General features: G+C 35.8%; 1 protein-coding gene across 1 annotated transcript in view; it reads left to right on the top strand.

Annotated features, from left to right (window-relative positions):
- The window catches only part of ZNRF2 (zinc and ring finger 2), a 93,570-nt gene extending 74,425 nt beyond the window's left edge, over positions 1-19,145 (top strand). The window contains exons 3-5 of the mRNA XM_032401853.1: positions 1,178-1,283; positions 9,225-9,304; positions 12,740-19,145. Coding sequence (XP_032257744.1) covers positions 1,178-1,283; positions 9,225-9,282 — 164 coding nt within the window. The 3' untranslated portion in view covers positions 9,283-9,304; positions 12,740-19,145. The remainder of the gene's footprint in view (positions 1-1,177; positions 1,284-9,224; positions 9,305-12,739) is intronic.
- The last annotated feature ends 3,578 nt before the right edge of the window (positions 19,146-22,723 follow it).

Raw genomic sequence — 22,723 nt, 5'->3', positions numbered from 1 at the left:
GAACTACTTCTTAGAGAATGAATTTTTCTACAAGGAACGATTACAGATAAATGCACAATTAAATTCGTTGGTTTTTTATAAGAGGTGTGGGAGTACCCGGCAAATAATTTTAGGAACTTCCCTACTTTGCACTGTCTTTAAGCATTTAGATAGAGATTGGTGTAGTCTTTTCTCTTTAGCCTATTTGATTTTTATTTCTACAGACAGTAATTTAGTTATTTGTGGTATAAATTCATATTGCATGTTCCTGCTTTAGTTTTCCATTCTTGACACTTACTGAGTATACATTCTCATACATTTGGCAGTTTCTCCATACTTTACAGCAATGGCATGTTTTAGTTCTTAGTCATTTTATCTGGCTAATATCTGTGTTTTAGGCAAGATCCTTTTAAAAATTAAGCTTTAACATTAATAAAATATTTAAATATTCAGTATAAAACATGAATTGAAAGAACCTTTTTTTTTTCCCCCCCGAAAGGAATTTTCACTTTGTAAAGGGTTTTACCATAGCAGTATTTTAAACAGTCTGCAGGGCCCTCTGGAAGCCAGTCTAATTAATTACTGCCCAGTGTCGGCCAGGTATTGTTTGGAAAAGGATTAAGAAGAATTGTTGCCTATCTGAAATCCTCAAGTTTCCAAAAGTCCCTTTCAGAATCTACACAAAACTTTAATCTACCTTTGGATTTTCTTGAATTAAGCAGACCTTTTTAAGAAGCCCCATATTCAGGGTGATTTCTTTAACTTATCCAATTTTGTTATTTTAGAATTTTAAAAATATAATAGTACTTTCATGTCTTTTCAGCCACATTACACTCTAAATTTTTTTGAACTATCCTGGGCATCAAATTAATATTGATTAGTAAGAGAAGGAATATGAATTCCAAATTGCAAGTAACTGACTTGCTGATGAAGTTTTATAGCAAAATCCTTTGCAAGTCGGAGGATTCTGCACTGTTCTTGCTTACTGTAATGCCTCAGTGAAATGGAAATGGAAATAAGATGCTGTCTGTGAGTAAAGGTAAATATTATTCACTGACTTATGAATAGTATTTCAAATATGGGTGCTGAGTTTTATGTATTTCTGACAAAATATGCCAGTCACCACTCTTTATAAATTAGTGTTCCTATAATTCGTCTTTCAGTTTTATTGTCCTGAATTCATTTTCTCTTTCCTCAGAGGATGTACTGAGTAAAGATGCTGGGGAATGTGCAATATGCCTTGAAGAATTGCAGCAGGGAGATACTATAGCACGACTGCCTTGTCTATGCATATATCATAAAGGGTAAGTTTCTTTTTATGTTAACCAAGTTGATAGTAGAGTAAGCGATGCTTCTCAAAATTTCAAACATTGTCCTTAGGGCTGAAAAGTTTTCTTCTTAATTGAAACTCCCTTCCCCTGTTTCTTAAAAAAATAATTGCCTTTTTTACCTGCTGGAACTAAGATTAAAGCCCAGATCTGTTTGTATCCAAAAATCTACCGTTTGCTAAACATCTCCTGTTACCCAGGTATTGTCCGTAACAGCTTAGCTAGGTTATCTCATGTAAACCTTGTAACAATCTCATTCTATAATTGAGGGAATAAGCCGAAGGACCATAGGAAGTCTCTCCAAGGTCACATGGCTAGTAAATGGAAGAGCTGAGATTTTAGCCATGTCTGTTTGACTCCAACATCCATCTAGATTCTCATAAAGTATTCTTAGTTTCAGAGCAACACAGGACAATTTTTAGGTAAAAAAAAAAAAATTATTTAAGGTGAACAGAAAAAAATAGAAAACTATAACATTTTAAACCCATAAAAGGAATAAGGCAGAATTTTATTTAAAGGTGGGTGTGGGGAAAAGCATAGAGAACACAATAAATAATACAAAATAAGGAGGCAAAAATAAATACAATATCAGTAATTTTAATAAATCTAAATAAAACTCATCAGTTGACAGCAGACTGAAAGATTGAGATATGCTGTTGCTTAGCAAACACTTAAACATAAGGATATAGAAAAATGTGAAAGTGAAGGAATAGAAAATTATGTCCGGGTAAATATTAACCACGAGCAACTGACAAAGCTAAATTAATATGAGACAAAATAAATTTTAACAAAAATATTACTAGTATGATATGATAAAGGTACATAAAGTTCAGTTTTTGGTGAACCTAAGAACAGTCTCAAGGTAAAATATTTATAGAACTGTCAGAAAGAAATGGACAAAAATGTCATGATAATGGGAAATTTCAACATAGTTCTCATTGAGTCAAGCAGATAAACACAAAATGAGTCAAGACCTAGAACAATCAAGCAATACAGTTAACAGGTTTGTCTAATGGATGTATGTGTATCTGCGCCTAGCAATTAGTACATTTTCTTTTCAAGCACATGTGAAATACACAGAAATTGATGGTGTACTGGGCCATAAAGCAAGTTTTAGCAAACTACAAAAAATTGGTGCCATACAGAAAGCTAGCTGTTCTCTGGCCAGTTATATGTCAGTAATAAAAGATGAATAATCTTCACACATACTTTTAAGTAATTTGTAGATTAAAGAAGAAATATAATGGAGGGGTGTCTGGGTGGCTCAGTTGGCTAAGGGTCTGACTCTTGATTTTGGCTCAGGTCAGGATCTCAGGGTCCTGAGATCAAGCCCCCTGTCAGGCTCCACACTGAGAGTGGAGCCTTCTTAGGATTCTCTGCCCACTCCCCACGCACCCACCCCCAAAAAAGAAAGGAAATCATAATGGGTCTTAGAAATACTCAAAACTGAATAATAATGAAAAACCCTTTTGACATTTTCTAGAGTGATCCTTGGAAGGCTTGTGTTAGAGTGGAAAGAAAGACTGGAAATCATTAAACAAGTTCTTCCTTAAGAAATTAGAAAAATGAAGAAACACAAAATAGAGCAAAAAAATAATAAAGGTGAGAGAAGAAAATAATGAAATAAAAAAATTACCCACTAGAGTAGAGATCAACAAAGCCAAAAGTTGGTTCTTTAAAGACAAATAAAATAGATAGACCTCTGGCAGGATTGTCTCTAGAAGGAAAAAGTGAACAGTATAGGAATGACACATAACTTCAGACACAGAAATTAAAAATAATTGGAAAATTTTGTGAAAAATTTTACACTCTTTGATTTAAAAATATAAACAAAACAGGCAATTTCTTTAAGAATATTATCTTTCCAATTCATTATATATTATCTTATATTTTATATAATATATAAATATATTTATTATATATTATTAATTGTATATTATATGTAGTAATTACCAAAATGATTCAAAAAGAAATAGAAAACCTGAGTTGACTAATAACTGTTACAAGTAGTTATTAAGACAAACCTTGAAAAACAACAAATATTAAAAATTAAAACAAGACCCAAAAACCTAAAAACAGGCCTACAAAGATGGTTTGACAGCAGGTTCTACCAGACATCCAAAGAACACCATGTTAACAATTGTAAACACTCCAAATAGTAGGAAAAGATTGTAGGTTCTCCCACTTATTTTATGAAAATAGTATAAACTTGATATTAAAATCAGACAAGGTAGGACGCCTGGGTGGCTCAGTCGGTTAAGTGTCTGCCTTCGGCCTAGGTCATGATCCCGGGGTCCTGGGGTAGAGTTGCATGTTGGGCTCCTTGCTCAGCGGGGAGCCTGCTTCTCCCTCTGCCTGACGATCCCCCTGCTTGTGCTCGCTGGCTCTTTCTCCCTGACAAATAACATTTTTTAAAAAAATAAATAAAATCAGACAAGGCAAGTATAGGAAAGTAAATTAGAAGGCACTCTTATTTATGAACATAAATGCAAAAAATCCAAACACATATTAGCAAACCAAATTCATCAATATATATCTGAAGTAATGCCTCATGACTATTAGGAATGTAAAGACACTGTAAGATTAGAAAATTTATATATGTAGTACACCACATTAACAAAGGAGAAAGACCATATTATCTCAATAAATGTGAGAAAACAGTATAACTCTATACTTACGAATTGATTTCAAAACAAAAGCAAAGAGTAGATGTTAGATAAATTATTAAAATTAATAAGAGGGGTGCCTCGGTGACTTGGTTGGCTAAGTGTCTGACTTCAGCTGAGGTCATGATCTCAGGGCCTGACCCCTGTTGGGCTCCCCACTCAGAGGGCTCTCCCTCTGCCCCTCCCCTGACTCATGCTCACTCGCTCTCTCTGTCTCAAATAAATAAATAAAATCTTTAGAAAAAAAATTAATAAGAACTGGGGCACCTGGGTGGCTCAGTCAGTTAAGCATCCAGCTCTGGATTTCGGCTCAGGTCATGATCTCAGGGTCATGAGATCAGGCCTCCCTGAGATCCTGCTTAAGATTTTCTCTCTCTGTCCCTCCCCCTCTGCGCACATACGTGCATGCTCTCTCTTTTGCTCTCTTTCTTAGGGATTAAGAACTTAGCAGGGTTGCCAGATAGGAGCTCAACATGAAAATTAGTTGCGTTCATATCCCAGTAAGAAAAAAGAAAACATAACTTTTTTTTTTTATAGAATAATAACATTAACAGCCACAAAACCTACAATGGCTGTAAGCTGTGTTAAGAATACATCCTACAAAAGATACTCAAGATTTTAAAACTTCGCTGAAAGATATAGAAGATCTAAAATTTGAGGTATACCATCTTGGGGATAGAAAGATTCCATGTCATAAAGATGTCACTTAACCCCAGATTACATAGTTAATATTGTCCCATTCAAATCTCAGCTAGTTTTTTCATGTAATTTTATGAGTGGATTCTAAAATACACATGGACCAAAGAGCCCATATGGCAAGAACAATCATACTCACAAAGAAGAAAACTGCTGGGGGACTTGCCCTGTACAGACACATTATAAGACTATTATTAAGACAAGTGTGGAAAGGGCATAGGAATAGATTCCATAAACACTCGTGTGCATATGAGAGACAGCATAGCACGGGGTTGTTAAAAGCATGGATTCTTGGAAGTTAAGCCTTCCTTCCAAGATTCAAATCCCAGCCCCTCCACTAATTCATTGTGTGATCTTGGTCAAGTTGTAGTTAGCTTTTCCCTCCCTCAGTCTTTAAAATGAGGCGATAGTACCAACTTCATAGAGTTGTTAGGAGGTTTTAAATGAGTTAAATTTTAGAAAGTGCTTGCACATAAAGGTTACTATGTAAATATTTGTTAAGTAAATGAATAAATAAAAAAATTGATTTGGCAGAGGTGGTATTACAGTAGTAGAGAAAGAATGAACAATTCAGTGAATGGTACTGAGATCAGTTGGTTATTGATGTAGAAAAATGTTATAGTTGAAATAAGAATCAGTTCCCAATTGACTAATCATGTTCCTGTGGAAATCAAAATCTTTACAAGTGTCGGAAAGAATGTAGAGAAATGTTCTTGACCTCTTGGTAAGAGATATTTTTAGGGCTAACATACCCCCCCCCATCAACTTCGAAAGAAAAGTTGATAAATTTAACTGTATTAAAATTTAAAACTTTCTTGCATCATGAATTTGTGAAAAAGTAAAAGAAAACTAGACCTCAGGCTGAGTTCTTTTCAGTACACGTAACAACAGTTTGTTGGTATGGTATCTGAAACACGCTTCTCCTTCAGCAGCTTTCTGTAATGCAGTTAGCTCATTGCAGTTGGTAAGTAGAAGAACAGTGACAATGTAATGAGATGATCTTCGTACTGGTTCATAAAGAATATTTCTCAGCGCACTAGTGTTTGCTCCATCAAATAAAAACAGATGAAAGTATATATGGGAACAGGCCGTGGGAGAATACAGTGTAGATATACCTTGTTTCATTGTGCTTCATTTTATTGTGTTTCACAGATACAGCCCCCCCCCTTTTTTTCTTTTTAAACAAATTTAAGGTTTCTCACAACCCTGCATAGAGCAAGTCTATTGGCACTATTTTCCCAACAGCGTTTGCATACTTTGTGTCTCTGTGTCACTTTTTGGTAACTCTCAGAATATTTCAAACTTTTTCATTAGTTATTTGTTATGGTGATCTCTGATCAGTGATTATGACTCACTAAAAACTCAGATGGTAGTTAGCCTATTTTAGCAATAAAGTATTTTTTAATTAAATCAATAAATTTATTATAAATATAGGTAATTTAATTATATATTTTTTTCTTTTTTTCTTTTAATTTAAATTCAGTTAGCCAACATATAGTACCTCATTAGTTTCAGATGTAGAGTTCAGTAATTGATCAGTTGTGTATAACACCCAGTGCTCATCACAGCACGTGCGCTCCTTAATGCCCATCACCTGGTTACCCCATCCCCCCACTCACCTCCCCTCCAGCAAACCCTCAGTTTGTTTCCTATAGTTAAGAGTCTCTCATGGTTTATCTCCCTTTCTGATGACTTCCCATTCAGTTTTCCCTCCCTTCCCCAATGGTCCTCTGCCCTGTTTCTTATATTTAATTGTGTGTGTGTATATATATTTAAGACATAATGCTTTTGCACACTTAGTAGTACAGTGTGAACATAACTTTGGTATGCACTGGAAAACCAAAAAATTTATTTGACTCATTTTATTGTGATATTTACTTTATTGCTGTGGTCTAGAACTGAACCCCAGGATATGAGGTGTGCCTGATACTGTAAGAATACCCATCCACTGAACATTCTTACACCCAGTTTAGTTAGACCACAGGCTTTATTTTGGAAGTTCTTGCTTGCTTCATTCATAGTTCTCAAATTTTGTGCATTAGGCTTTTGTCCCCATATTAATATTAATCCTTCCTTAGTCCTCTTTTTTAAGTAATCTCTATACCCAACATGGGGCTTGAACTCACAACCCAGAGATCAAGAGTTCCCTGCTCCACTGACTGAGCCAGCAGGCACCCTCTTCCCTAGTCCTCTTTATGTCAAGCTAACTTAACCCTTTTTAAAAAAAAATCCTGTATTTACAGTGGTATTTTATTTATCTGGAACAAACACAGCTTTGTTCTGGTTACAAGGTTGTATTGTTTGAGTGGTCTGCCTTTAACATGGGTTTTCCCATAAGCCCTGTTAGTTTTAGTGTATGATTTTGTAAAAAGCAAGGATCATCAAAAATGTCTATACTATATTATAGCTGAAGTATTTGGATAATAACTTCCTATAAACCTATAAGAAAAAGACAAAATAGAAAATTTGTCAAAAGTTATTAAGTCAATTCAGAAGAAAAAAACCCCAAATGGTCAGTAAACATACAAATGTAAATTGGTATACTTAGTGAATAGCTCTATCATAGCTGTGTACTGTATATATTCCACAATTCAGTCATTCCACTCCAAAATATAAGCCCTGGAGGAATTCTTGATCTTGTGCTCTAGGACGGTGCTGCTACTCAGTGTGCAGGTCCAGGATGAAATAAAGGAGCTTGACTTGCAGTGATTTAAATTTTTTTTAAAAAGTTAAAACAGTGTAGTTAGAAGCAAAATAAATGGGTATTCTGGCTCAAAAGCCCCTTATTTCATTGAGAACTGGTAACAAACAGCTCATGGATTAGCACTGTGTTTGTGGGCCACTCTTCGAGTAGCACAGCTCTAAGAGACATGTATAAGAATGTTCCTAGCATCATTGAAAGTGTCCATCAGTAAAGGAATGGACACACAAATTGCAATATGTTTGTATTTATGGAATATTACAATGATAATTTCTCAGTGTGAGTCAAAATTACATGGCTTATAAAATAAATACCCATAGGTACTGTGAATTGTTAATATATCTGGAGAATTTTGTTCAGTACTTCTTTTTTTTGGTGGGGGGGGCAGGGGTAGAGGGAGAGGGGAAAAGAGAGAATCCCAAGCAGACTCCACACCTAGTGCGGAGCCCCATGGGGGGCTCGGTCTCACAACCCTGAGACCATGACCTGAGCTGAAATCAAGAGTTGGACGCTCAACCAACTGAGCCACCCGTGCGCCCCAATTCAGTACTTCATTTTAAGGGATGTTTCAGTAGACCAGGGGACCACTAGAGCCAAGTAAGTAGGATAGAGAGCAGGCTGAGAAGCCAATTTGGGCATGATTATTTAGACAATAAAAGTCTTAATAGCAACAGAAATTATTTTAAGATATTTGAAAGAATATTGTGTGGATGAGATACTTTACCTTTTTTCCTTTTAATTTCATCCATTATTTTTACCCACCAAATTATCCTATCAGGATATGAGAAGGATACATAATAATTTTGCCTGTAAGCATATTAGCCAAGCCTTCTGATTTGACAGTTGTCAACAATGAGAATGTTGAGCAGTTTGAATTCTGCTTGGGTAACTTTCTAGCTGTTGGACAAGTTACTTAACCTTATCAAGGCCTTACCATTTATCACAATGAACTAAAACTTTCTGCAGTGATGAAAATATTTCATATCTGTGTGTCTAGTAGAATAGCCAATAGCCGTGCATGTGGCTTTTGAGCACTTGAAATGTGATAGTGTGACCGAGAAACTGCATTTTTCTTTTATTTAATCATAATGAATTTAAATAGCCACATATGGGTTGTGGCTACTGCACTGAACAGTGCAGATCTAAATGAGGATAATTATACGCACCCTAATATTTAACTTCTAATAAAATCACAAAATATAAATGCAATTGGATGATAGTATTTTTATTTGTGTATGTATATGTATTGTAGAGTGGGATAGAATTAAAAGGCTATATATGTGAGTATTGAAATATAGTCATTTAAAAGATGCAGTACTGTCAAGAATTAGAATTTAAAAGCTGTTTTTGATTACATTGATAGGTACATGAACAGATTGTATTTGCATGAATGAATATTTTGAAGAGAAAAATATCTGTCCAGATTTGTCACGTAATTTTGAATATTGGTAAAGTGTTAGTTCTTTAGATTCTCTTTTGGTAATGGTTGTTCTACTTAAACTTTAAAGTACTTTATAGCATAATTTTGCAACGGTTATTTCCTTAACTGCTTTGAATAATCAAAATGGGGGATGCCTGGCTGGCTCAGTCAGAAGAGCATGCCACTTGATCTTAGGGTCATGAGGTTAGCCCCACGTTGGGTGTAGAGATTACAAAAAAAAAAAAAAATCAAAATGTAATAAACAGATCCTTATCTTTTATTTACATATGCCAAATATACTCATTTAAAATATTGAAATTTTTTTCCTGTAAATATATATTAAGGTCAAGAAGTAAGAATTTTTATTATGGCTGTCATGATATCAATAATTAAACAATAAGTGTTTCAATTTTTCTGGTTTTGTTCTTTTCTAGCTGCATAGATGAATGGTTTGAAGTAAATAGATCTTGCCCTGAGCACCCTTCAGATTAAGCATCAACTTCCTGTTTTATAGGTAATTCTCCCTTTTTCTGTTTTAATTGCTTTTAAGCTTGTTACTTGAGTTATACATTCTCAGCCACCATTTTAATTCATTCATTTACTTATTGAAGTGTGTGTGTGTGTGTGTGTGTGTGTGTGTGTGTGTATGTGTCCCAGACATTGTGTTAGGTTACTGTGTAAAAAACTCACATGAAAAGATACATAGAAAGCAACTTTATTGATTCCAGAAGAAAGTCATATATTGAGTAACTTCTCCATTCTTGGTACTTTAAAACACATTTAATTTTAGTTTAGTGCTTAAACCCATGAAGTATATGGTTTGTATAAACTTCATACGTGTACTGCACATACGTACATATCAGTACATATTACCCTGTTTTACCACTAAGAAATCTGAAGGCCAGAGTAATTAATTTCATAACTTTAAGAAGCAGTATGCACAATAGTCCAAGGCATGCATTTAGTAAACAGAATCAAATTCTGTACTCTTATTCCAAACTTGACAGGTATGTTCTTAGGTAATGCAACATAATATTATAATTCTAATCATCATAATTAGTTAACATTTATGGTGCATTATTATGCGCCAGGCATTGTTCTAAGCATTTTACATCTACTAATAACTCATCTAATTGTTGTAACAACCCTTTGAGCTCAGGACTCTTGCTATTCCTTTTCCCATTATACAGATGAGGAAACAAAGTTAGAGGTTACAGAACTTGACTAGTCAAGCTAGTTCCTTGGTAGAACTGGGACTTGAACCTAGGCGTATTGGCTGCAAAGATTGTGTTCTTATCTATTTTGCTATAATTAGGTAGGAGCATTTTCTTCAAAAAGTTGCATCATGTACTCATTCATTCAGTTTAATCTTGCACCTTAGTATCCTCAACATGTTATATAGTGCCAGTCTATACAGTAGGAGGAAAAGCGAAAAAAAAGATGAATTTTAAACCAAATACAGAATTTGTTTTGCTCTGCTGATTTAGCTGCTTATCCTGCATTATCTGAAAATGTTCAGTGAATTGAATGATAAACTCACTATTGTTTTTTCCATATTCCATGAAGTGAGTTAAATGACATCATTTAGCTTTGAAAAAGTAGTTAATTTAATTGATATCTTCATATATATGAAAAGCTTTTTATGAGAAGACTTGCAGAAATGACATAAAGCACTGGGTTTTTACATCCAGGCAGAACATTTTAGCCAATCCAGGAATTGTTTCAGGAGTTGGAATCTCTGTGTTCAGAGACCTAAGACGGTAACCGCCAACAGTCTTTTCTGAATGGCTAAGACTAAAGATAGGAAACTGAAACGGATCATTGCCCTTAATGAGGATAATTTAATAGCAGCAGATTAGAGTATTGACAGAGGAGATTTGAGATTACTGAATAGCCGTTATAGCAACCGAAGTAAGAATGCAGCACGAAGTGAGACCTCTGTCACAATTACAGTAGGGTTCTTCGTGGGAAATGGGAACTCCTTGGGAAGCTGGAGGGTATGAGAAGACTGTCAGCTTTTTTTTTTTTTTTTTTAAAGATTTTATTTAGTTATTTGACAGAGACACAGCGAGAGAGGGAACACAAGCAGGGGGAGTGGGAGAGGGAGAAGAAGGCAGCAGGGAGCTCGACGTGGGGCTCGATCCCAGGACCCTGGGACCATGACCTGAGCTGAAGGCAGACGCAGAACGACTGAGCCACCCAGGCACCCCAGACTGTCAGCTTTTGAACCTTTTCCCATGAGGTGATTCAGAGCAGACCTTGACACACTGGAAGTATGAATTGGGATAAGATTTCTGTATAAAAGAAGAGTGGCGATGGAGTGATATTTTGAGTATATGTGCAGGTATGTTTTTATTTCAAGGTGAATGGGTGTTTTGAAGAGGATGCTTTGGAATATCTTCACTGTAACCGTATGTCTGGGCCAATAAACTAAAAGTATAGCTAAAATTATAGAAGCATTTAAAGAGAAGTACTAAAAACTCGTGCTAATAAAATGAAATTTTTATCTTAGTATTTTACATACCAAGATAATATGTCTAAAGTTTTCACCTATAGATAAAACATGTCTTTTAGAGGCAGTAAACTTTTTTATGTGAGATGGGATTTTATGGTCATAAAAGTGTTTTTATTTCATGATCCAATCAGCTAAATTTTTCCTTTAGTGTTACAATGAGCTTATGGGGTATAAGGAACATGTGTTTCATCTCATAGTCAATATACATGTTGGTCTTAAACAGCATTTCAGTTTCCTTACTTATGTATCAGTGTTATCTTTTTATTGATTTTTTTTTTTTTTTAATATATAGAACCTTAGTTTGGTGGCAGCTGGTCTCACAAATCTTATAAATCAATGGAATCTGGGGCGCCTGGGTGGCTCAGTTAGTTAAGCGACTGCTTTCAGCTCAGGTCATGATCCTGGAATCCTGGGATCGAGTCCCACATCAGGCTCCTGGCTCAGTGGAGAGCCTGCTTCTCCCTCTGACCCTCTCCCCTCTCATGCTGTTTCTCTCTCTCTCTCTCTCTCTCTCTCTCTCTCTCAAATAAATAAATAAATAAATAAAATCTTTAAAAAAATTTTAAAAAAATCAATGGAATTTGTCTCTATGGGTCTTGAAGAGTCATTTTTACAAATGTACAGACATGGAATATCTTAACTCAAATTTTTGCTTCTGTGCTGACTGCTCTTATTTGTCAAATGATAAATTCCTCCCATCCCTTTTGCTGTCTTAGATTAAACATGTGGGTTTGAAGAGAATTTATTGTTGTTAAAACATTTATTTATTTATTTTTAAAGATTTTATTTATTTGTCAGCGCACAAGCAGGGGGAGCGGCAGGCAGAGGGAGAGGCAGGCTCCTCGCTGAGCAGGGAGCCCGATGTGGGACTCAATCCCAGAACCCTGGGATCATGATCTGAGCTGAAGGCAGATGCTTAACCAACTGAGCCACCCAGGCGTCCCGGTTGTTAAAACATTAAAAAAAAAAAAAAAAAAAGCAACATATAGCAGCACATACAGCATTTCTGATGTTCTTCAGCCTAAGAATTTAATGGACAGCCCAAAATAGATACACATAACAATCTAAGGTTTTGATTAGTTAGGAAATTGTTTACTATTTTTATTGGAGGTTGTTAGTTATTTAGGGGAAGGTTAATAGGTGTGTAGGTGTTACGTGTTGTGTGTGTTCTGTACTTCGGTGTGGTCTTTATTGTGGAGGGAGAATGACTGTTACGTGGTGGCTATTTTTTGTGACTGTTTTAAGCTTTAATTGGTCCTTCTGTCCTTAATCTGTTCTTTTGCAGAACACTAATTTTAGGAGTTTTTAGAATAGTAAGTGTATGAAAATGTATAGCAATGTAAAGCAGTGTTCCTGGGGAAATGGGTGTTGTATTTTGATTTGTATTAGTATTATGGACCACTGCTTAAACGTTATGCATCTGCTTCTACACAGGTTTTCTTGTCTTTCCAAGATGCTTGAAAAACTGAGAGGATATGAGGATCTGTCTTTGGAAAAAGAAAAACAAAACTGCAGGCATATTCAGCCAGAAATCTGAGTTCTGTGAGAGATGGACAATCAATCATACAGGGGGATAACCCTGCTGAAGAGAGGACAGTTGCCACAGAACTCAGTGTACCAAACATGCATATAAAGGACACACAGGGATTTTGAAAATGCTGCACATCCCTTAATAGTCATCTACATAGGTAACACTGATAAACATTTTGTATTCAGACGCCAAAGTTAACTGATTTAGAAGTTGATTTTATTAAGTTCTGTAGAGCCGCGCAACTAGTTGTGTTTTGACTTGTTTTTTAGTTGGGGGTCACTTTATTTTCCCCAACACGATGTTTCTGCATTCATCTATTCTTAAACTGAAGACCACATAACATACTTCTTATAAATTAAAGTCTTAAATGTGAAACCAAGAAATGTAATCAAGCAGTAAAACATTGTCTGAATGTAGACCACGATCTCAAGTTCTTCAATTTTTTTTTCCCCCAAGAGTGGAAAATAGACTTCTACATAGGAGAGCTAAAGTATGTTAATATTTGAAATGAGAGGTGTAACAGTACCAGAATGCAGTCCAAAGAGTAAATCAAGTTACATAATTGCATTTTAATGAACTAAATTGAATTGCGATTTATTAAATGTATTATTTCCTCCTAAGTAAAACTGCTCAATAATCAGTAATGAATCATCTTGCAGCTATGCAACTTTAAAAAAAAAAAAATACAAATTACCAATTTTAAGTGCTGCCAGCTATAATAACTTTGTTTTAACGGGTATTTTTATTTGTTCTTTTCATGTAATTATTTTATTGTGCTTTGCATCTCCAGTTTTCCCACATTTGGGTAGAATGTTTAGCAGGTTGTAAACTTAGTAACTTATGAAAAGGGTAAAATATAATTTTCTTGAATGGCACTTGGAATAATTTGAGGGACATTTTATATACTTTTAAAAATCAATTTAATTGGGATGCCAGATTTATAGCAATTTGCATCTTTAATTTTCCAGATAATCTGGAGGTTAGTGTTTGATAAATGATTTTTTAAAGCAAATATGAAGATTTTGTTAATTTATAATTTATTAATGTGTTATTACTGTAATTGAAAATGTTATAGAGACTTTTAAATTCAGTCTTGTGTAGAAGGAAAATGTATTAAGCAAAATTATGTGAATAAATATTCCCACAAAATACATTTGGATGGTTAAAAAATACTGGAAGAGAGCAATCAGGGCTACAATAGTGAATGTCTTTTTTTTTTTTTTTTAATATAAAAAGATACCAATAAGTAGATTTCATATTTTCATCATATAGGGAAAATGTTATCAGTGAACATTTAAGCAGTGCACTTTACTTGGTATAATTGAAAGTTGCACAGTACTGTTTCCTTATTTTAAACTGTATTTAAATATTTGCTTTTCTATTTAATGCTGCTACTCTTATTCTCAAATTTTTTCCCTATTTCTGCTTCTGTTTCATATTTTTTTGAAAGGGCATGTACAGGAGCAACTGCTGCTACCCAGAAAAATTGGTGTTTTAGAAGCAATTAAAAGAATTTTTCATTGCTTTTTGTGTGATCCTAGACCAGATAACATTTTCCCTAAAGTTATGCTGTGAAATGCCTTTAGTTATGCTGCAATTGACAAAAGCATCCAAAACCTCAGTTGTGACCACGGACAGCATGATTTCATAGGTGCTTTTTAAACCAGTTATGGGAAATACTCTTCCCTCAAGGAAAATATTCTTTCCTTAAATTTTTTTCTGTTATCATGAAATCTTAATACGAATCCATTTTGTTTCACATTTTTAATTTTGAAAGCTTTCACACATAGACACATACCCACTCCCCCCCAGGAGAAGCCTCAAAGAATAGTCTGTGAATGATTCATTTTTTTCTACTACTGGTATATTGTTATGGTAAGAATTATTTTGTTGTCTTCCGTTCTTGAAGGCAGAGATTAACTCTGGCTATGGTAATTACCTATTAATATTCTCCTGGAAGTTGATTTTCAGATACGATTTACTCATGGACTTTTTAATTTCCTAAGCTTATGTTCTTTTCCTTGTTTGTCTGTACCGTGCTCTCGGTCTCTCGCTCAGCCTCTGATTGTCACAGGGTCCTGTGCGGCAGCTGCTACGGTGGGAGCCCATGCTGTAGAAGGAAGTTCAGTGTTCATTTGTGCCGAGTGCTATTTGATTATTATATTTGTCTAGAACAGTATTTACTTAAAATCTGTTTATAGCAATCCCTTTTTTGTTAAAATTGACAGAGGTTAGCATTTTTTTACTTTAAGTTCAGTCTCCATCAGTGATTCCCTAAAAGAGAAATTGAAAAGAAAATGTTTTTATAGCCCAGATACTCTGGTTTTTATTCAAAGTCAAAGTTGCTACTCTGGAAAATATTACAATATTCTACATAATGTGGCTTACAATATTTGTAAATCTGTACGTGGACACGGAATAGTGTAAGTAGGATATAAAATCACATTAGATATATTTAAGTACGTAGCTTGAAACTACTGACAACTGAATATTATGGAGGCAAAATAAAGATAAAAAACCTAGACACCAAGTTGGTGGTAGCTTTCTAGAATCTTTGTAAATACATATTTTCCAATAAGATCACACTTACATATTTAGAAAGCAATATGTTCTGAAATTTCACTTTAGTGCCACTCTTCATAATGGGTTTATTGCCAATTTTGACTCCTCGTTTTACTTTGATCTGGCTCTTTGGGTTTTGTTGTTGTTGCCAGAATGTATAAGAGATAGTAAGATGATTCTATCTTACTTCTTGACTTTTTGCCAGAGAAATTAGACTAAGCCTCATCTTAATCTCTGTTTTTCAGAACTGGTTATAAATCTGATATAGATTGTATTTTAAGAGCAGTGTTTGTGATTGAAATATAAATAATGGTTTCTATAACTGATTTTTTTTGTGATAGCTGAACAACATTTAAAAGGCCATGTTGTTAACCTGCATGCTATATGGGTTTTGGTTTCTTAGTGCAAGTCTTATATTTCTTTTAAATGTTATACTGTTATTTCAGTTCTCACCCACTAAACACTGTATTAGAATGTAGCCCAAAATGCCTGAGGGTGTGGCACTGTTAGCATATTTGCAATATGTATTTTGAAAAGATTTCAGGTTAAAAATGTATACATGAAAATGGCATATTCCTTTTCAAAGCTTATTTTACTTTCTAAATTTGGGTATAATGAAGTTTAAGAGCAGTCGTTTAAATTAACTTCCTATATAGCAAGACTAAGAGATATTTCTTTAAATGAAAAAGACAATAAATTAAATGTAAATATTACCTAATTTTATATACTAACTTGGAGAGTTGAAGAAAGGAAATTTCCTAACAATGAGCTACTACATTCGAACAAAGCATGAAACTCTTTCTAAAAATTCAAGAATAATTGAATTTCGTATCTGGTTGATAATCCATATTATGCATCAATAATATCCAAACCATCTAATTTTTTCCACAGAGCAGGTTTCCATATAAATCAGATTATTGAGAACTTTGTAAAACTGCATAGAGGTAAATGTTGCTTATTAATTGTGAGTACAGTTTGTTAGTTGCGGGAAATCTTCTGGTTCATTGGGGCCATTTTCTTGCAGTTGGATCTATCCTGAGGTGAACTCAATACATATTGACAATGTGTTAAATGTGAAGTGTCCCTTGTTCTTGTACAGATACTTTCTAAGTTTAAAAAAAAAAAAATTCCAGCATGCCGGTATTTTGTCTTTGGCCTATCACCCCACAACCCCTTTTTTGAAGTGTGTAACTTCTGATTTTTTCTTTGGCTATATTGTGAATAACAGTAGTTAAATTATCTGTTTTATTGTCTACTTTTCTTCTCTATCCAGATCTTTTCATTCTGAAACTAAATTGCTCCTTGGTTTTCTTTAGAGGAAGTTGCTACGTGGAAGTTGCTACTAGTGATTCTTACTGGGGAACAGCTGAATGGGTACAACTTTTGGTAATAACTTACCCAGGCAGTACTTTGAGTGCCATGTTCTGTGAGTGCTGTGTTTAAGTTAGGAAGCTGAATGTTCTTTTTAAATCACAGAACTCCTGAATTGAATGGGAAATACCTGGTCTTTGAAGTTCAGCTGATTCTCTGGAAAGAACTAAACGCATTGAAGAAAACCAGATATGTTAATATTAAGTTTTAGCTGAAACATTACTATACTTAGGGGGGTTGGTATATTTTCAGATACTTAAGGCATCATTAATTTTAGACCAGTGGCTAATAATAAGATAAATTGTTGGTTGCTTGTTTATAGAGAAGCAAAGAGCAGTATGGCATAAACTCACATCCCAGAAATAAAGGAAAAATTTTTAAGTGATATTGTAGTATCTGTCAACCAACATTGTGCTTCTTAGCTCTGCCCTGGACTGTGAGGCACCTGTCAGGACCCCACGTCTTAGAATATGTGACTGATTTCTCCTATTATAAATTTTCATGCCTTCCTTTTTGATTTGATATGCTGAGATTGATAGGTACCAATGGTTTAATGTTTATAAGCTTACAGTTTGCCTGTGCCCTCTTTCCAGTGAACCTGGTGCTAGCATTTTGAAAAGGTTACATTTTAGTCAATAGCATTTTGGACACCTGTGTGCATATGATACAGTTAACAGACCTTATGGGGAGATAAAAAGAGATTTTGGAATTTGATGATGGTATTGGTCTTTATTACAGAAATCCATTACATTTTATTTCTTTGCAATGACTGAGTATCAGTTTCTTAGAAAAATCACAGTAATAATATTCATTGCTTTGTTCATGGTTTCAACAGTGACTCTTCTGTAATACCTCTTACTTTCCTCTATTAGAAAGTACTTTCCTGTTAAATAAGGTATCAGAAGCATCCATCACAAGAAATATAGAAAGTGTATTAGGAACAACTTGTATTAGTATGTTCTAAACTAAAATGGAACAATTAATTACTGCCATTTTAATAAAACTTCCAAATGATCTTGCCAAATTATCCTGTTATTTAGAAATAGAAAATAGAATGTTTTCGAGGAAATTTGTCATATCTGCTGTAATGTCTAGAAGTTGACAGTATATTACAATAAAACAGAATTATCTGATTGCTGAAAGGTTACCATGAATTAACTGTTTCTTTATCTATTTTTGTATACCCATTAAGTTAAACGTCTAAAATAGCTTGAGAAACAACTATGGTGGTAATGAACAAAGAGGTCTTCATTACCATAACCAGAAGTAAAAATGTACTTTGAAATTTCTAATGTGAAACCTATTTGTACATTTTTTAATTGAAATATGATTGTAGTAGAGCTCTTAAGCTTTGGGAGGGATGGTCTGTCAATATGTAATCATAACTTTTAAAAATTTAGATTGTATTTGGTAATGTTACATTATGTTTTAAAAAGAGGAGTAATCTTTTGAAGCGCAGTTTTCATGATGTAAGAGGTATTGAGCTTTGTAGCAGAGTGGTTAAGAACACAGTTCTGGAGCCAGACTGCCTGGTTTTGCTATCTCTTTGACATTGGGCGAGATGCTTAACTTCTCTGTGCCTTGCTTCTGCCTATAAACCTATAAAAAGAGGTGAAGAAACTACTACCTACCTCAAGGTTGTTGTGAGGCTTAATGGGGAAGGTACATGTATGCACCAGACACACAGTAAACAATAATACTAGGGGTTATTATAGACAATAAAAATATCTGTGCCCATCTATGAATAAATAATTTTTGTTATTCTCTCCAGTCACGAGGTAGCAATGTCTTAGACTTTAGCTGATGCGTTTAAGAAACCTCCGTATATAATAGAAGACATTGTGGATTCTGTTCTTCCTTCTTGCTAAAATCTAGAGATTTACTGTCCCAGCAATTCTGTATTAAGCATACTTGGTTCTGTGGACTGTTAGGGACCAAGAATAACAGAAATCTAAGCTAGCTAACCTCTAAGACCTTAATCTTTAGTGGGGGAAGCAAATAAGTAAGCAAGCATATAATAAAGAGTAGTAATTGCTGTTATGGACATGTATGCAAGGTATAGTAGGGGTAGTGAGGAAGGTCACTGGATTAGGCAAGAGAATGATGAAACAAAGTTTTTAAGAACAGATCATACATAACTCCAGGGGATATGGATAAAAGGACATGTGCAGTGGGAGGTTTGGGAAGGGTATTCCTAAGGCAGAGAGCATAGCGCATACAAGCAGGACATTCTAGGAGACTTGCTATGTCTAGAGAGGTAAGCAGATAGCAAAGCACGAAGGGATATATGTGCCAAACTACAATTGGAGGATTTTTTTTTTTTTAAGGTTTTATTTATTTGACAGAGAGAGACACAGTGAGAGAGGGAACACAAGTAGGGGGAGTGGGAGAGGGAGAAGCAGGCTTCCTGTGGAGCAGGGAGCTCGATGCGGGGCTCGATCCCAGGACCCTGGGATCATGACCTGAGCCGAAGGCAGATGCTTAATGACTGAGCCACACAAGCGCCCCACAATTGGAGGATCTTAAGCAGGAAAAAGACAGTCACATTTACTCATCAGATTAGAGAAGAATGAAACTAGAGGCAGAGAGACTTTGTTAGAAAATGGATAGCAGTTCAGGCAAGATAGAGGCAAAACTAAAGGAATGACAATAGGGAAAGGAAAGATGAAGAACTTAAAAATTTAGAGAGGAAAATGAACTCAGCTTGGTAATCATTTACATGTGGGGGGATGAGAGACCAGACCAGGACAACTCCATCTGTACTTTCTCCACATCGTGAAGGGTTGAGTCTTAAGGACAGAATATCTCTACTTGGGGAAAGCTGATTATGTCAGAAATATTCCTGGAGAACCTGAGATAAAGAACACCAACTCTAACATAAAGAAATTGGATCTGAAATGGGAGGCAGAGCCTTGAGAAAGAAGCCAGACAGGAATAGTTGGCAAGTTGTGAGAAGGCAAAAGAATATACGGGGGGGGGGGGGGGGGGGGGGGGGGGGGGGGGGGGGGGTGCTGTAAGGGTTCAGGAGTTGTCTAGCCACAAACGTTGCCAACACTGTTAGAAGAGTCAGTAAGTGCTTGATAAGTGGGGTACGCTGCACCAGTACAATGACGTCTAGGTTGGTTGAGTTGGACCTCTCCCAAAACCCCACCCTCACATTCCCCCTTAACTTCAGATGCCTGTTGGAATAGGGCCATGTTTTCTCAGGTTTGCGTGGTGAAATGCTAAGATGCATGCATTCTGAAATATGAGGTTTTCTCTCTGGTCCTTTTGTCCCAGACCCTTTGCATTATGCTCGTCTTCTCAGCCACTCACAGCAGAAGGAAGGTATTACTGGAAGTAGAGTATTTGTAGAATTTGGTATACAGGAAAGGTGGATGCTACTTTGCGATAGGTGAGTTAGGCTGAGCAAGAGGAGGACCAGAAGAGGTTTATTAATTTCTGGAAGGCTATGCGTTGCCAGTGGGTGCTTCATGATTATCTTTGTTCAGTGAAGGACAGAAAAAGAGGACTGATAAGCTTATATTTAGTTCCTGGAAAAGCAGCAGAAACCCTGGGATATCCTTGTATTATATTAGGTCAGGTAGTCCGTTCTCCTCACAGATTCCCTCATCTAATACAGCATATCTGTGGGGACACCAAACTTTCACAGGTTTCTCCGAATTGGTTCAAAGATGCACCGGTAGATAACTTGGAACTTCCTAGACCAGGAATTCCTACAAAGCAAGGCCTGTTAGAATAATAGAAACTTAACACCTTAGAGGGAATTGTCCTACAATGTAAAAAAACAAAAAAACCTTATATTCAAAAATATAATTGCATGATTTAAGATTTGACTTCTCATGTAAAATAAAGTGAGAATACTTTTTCTGCAACACCTTAATGATGCCATAATTTTAAGACCGTTGTTAAATTCTGCCATATAGTGCCTTACTCGTGTGGTTCTTTTCCATGAACTTAACGAATTCAGTGTTCATTATTTTATGAGAGTTAAAAAGTACCTGACCAAAAAATAACTTCCCAACAAAGTCAATATAAGACTTAAATTCTTTCTGATTGGCTTGATAATTTAGTAGCTGGGTAACTGAAAACAAACTATATACTGTTAGCAATGCAGATTTATATTTCAGAAAAATACCAAATAACTGGATGTCCTGAACATTTTAAGGTAGCTCATTTATAAATTAAAGTGTTACTAAATCTGTAAATGTTAAGGATATTTGTTATCCAAATAGAGGATATCCATCAAGGGGGGTCAAACAGCATACAGTTCATCACTGTTGGAGTTCAAACATTGCAAAGGTTAAAGGCCTTCCTAGGTCTTTAAATATCCAAACTATTGTCATTTTAGCATGTAATTGGTATAAAAATTGTCAATGAGATATTTTTAGATGTTTTTTCAATTTTTGAAATCTGATGTATATTATAGCACATCTGTATTTGGAAATAGCCACATTTTAAGTGCTCGAGAGCCATATGTGACCAGGGGCTGATAGGTCTAGATGACTCTGGGAGGTTGGTTTTCCACTCTAATCTATCCTCACCTAAATATTTTTGAAGGTCCTATAATTCAAACTTGGTAAAGACCTTGGTCTCTGAAAGTTAATTAGGTACAATGCGTGACCAGAGCTAATCCTCTTTTGTTACTAAACTGAGTCAGAGTTCCCTAATTTTTTCAGTGAGACTGGAAATACCTTGAAAAGGTTGATGATTTAAGGAATCCTCTTTATTTGCTTTCACAAATGTCACTGGCTTTGTTATGACTACAGAGTTTTGGTAAAGATGCACAAGCTCTGAATAACTGAGTCAGTGTTATAGTTAGGAGTTGGTGTGTTTGTGGTGACCAACAGGAATTGTAAGCAGTGCTGAGGAATAGCTCTAGTCCGAGGTGTCCCCTGTGTAGAGCCCTGTGGGAACAGTTGCGTGACTTTCAGGCCTTCTAGCAGTAGTCAACTTTGTACCACATCCATGCTTAAACTGCTAAACTTGTCCACCAGACCCTCATTCACAAACCGAGACTCTTCCAAATCCTTAGCTTTGAGAGTCACCAGTGGTGAAGTTTGAGCTGTCTTCAGTAAGCTGCTCCCTGGTTTGTGTGGGAGTTCTGTGCTCAAGCGCCCTGTTAAAAGGAGTCAGGGGTAGAATTGCCAGGGAGTTTGTCCACAAGGATGGCTACACCATGGGAAAACAGGTATATTGCACGCTTCAACTTTGGGATCCCTGCAAGTCAGTAATCCTTAAAACTTGTCTGAAGATTAGATCAACTTGGGAGGTAGGAAGGGAAGACAGTTTTTTAAAAAATGTTAAGGCCTTTACCCCACACCAGAGATTCTGAGTTCATTGTTGTGTGTGTGGTGTGTATACAGCCAGTCTACGACTTTATCTGGGGTTTTCTCACACCCCAAATGGAGTGTCAGCCCTTGGGTCGGGGGAGGGGGGGCGGGGAGCGCCAAGCATGTCCTAGACCTTACCGCTAACATCTCGCTACATGCCCTCCAGTTCTCTTTCCTCAAACTTACGGTTCTTTTTGACTGCGAAAACCGTGCCTATATCATTACCTATTCTTCCAGCTCCGTGGTTCATAGAATAAACTGCCTGTGTCAGCCAGGCTGGGGTCCTTGAAAAAAATTTTTTTTTTTCCATTTTGCACGCCGAAGTTTGTAGATTGCTAAAAGCCCTTTCTGCCTCCAGAACTCGGCTCTGATAAATCAAAAGCCTTTTAGCTTTCAGGTTCATGTTTCTTCCTTTGGCTTTAAAAAAAAGCTTTTGACATCAAAGTTGAGCAATGATGTCTTGCTTTTGATTCTTGTTTGTCCCTCCTGAAGTAGCAGCTGCCCGTGAGTCACTGAGTGAGTGGCTAAGCACCAGCAACAAAAGGCATGAAAAATGCGGCAGTTACTAGTTCAGAAATAGCATTCTGTTCCACCTACCGCAGTCACCAGAAAGCCACTAGA

The sequence above is a fragment of the Phoca vitulina genome, unplaced genomic scaffold (genome assembly GCF_004348235.1).
Source record: "Phoca vitulina isolate PV1807 unplaced genomic scaffold, GSC_HSeal_1.0 scaffold4, whole genome shotgun sequence".
NCBI classification, from domain to species: Eukaryota; Metazoa; Chordata; class Mammalia; order Carnivora; family Phocidae; genus Phoca; species Phoca vitulina.
Note: the sequence above shows the minus strand (reverse complement) of the source record. Positions and strands in the feature narration are given on the sequence as shown.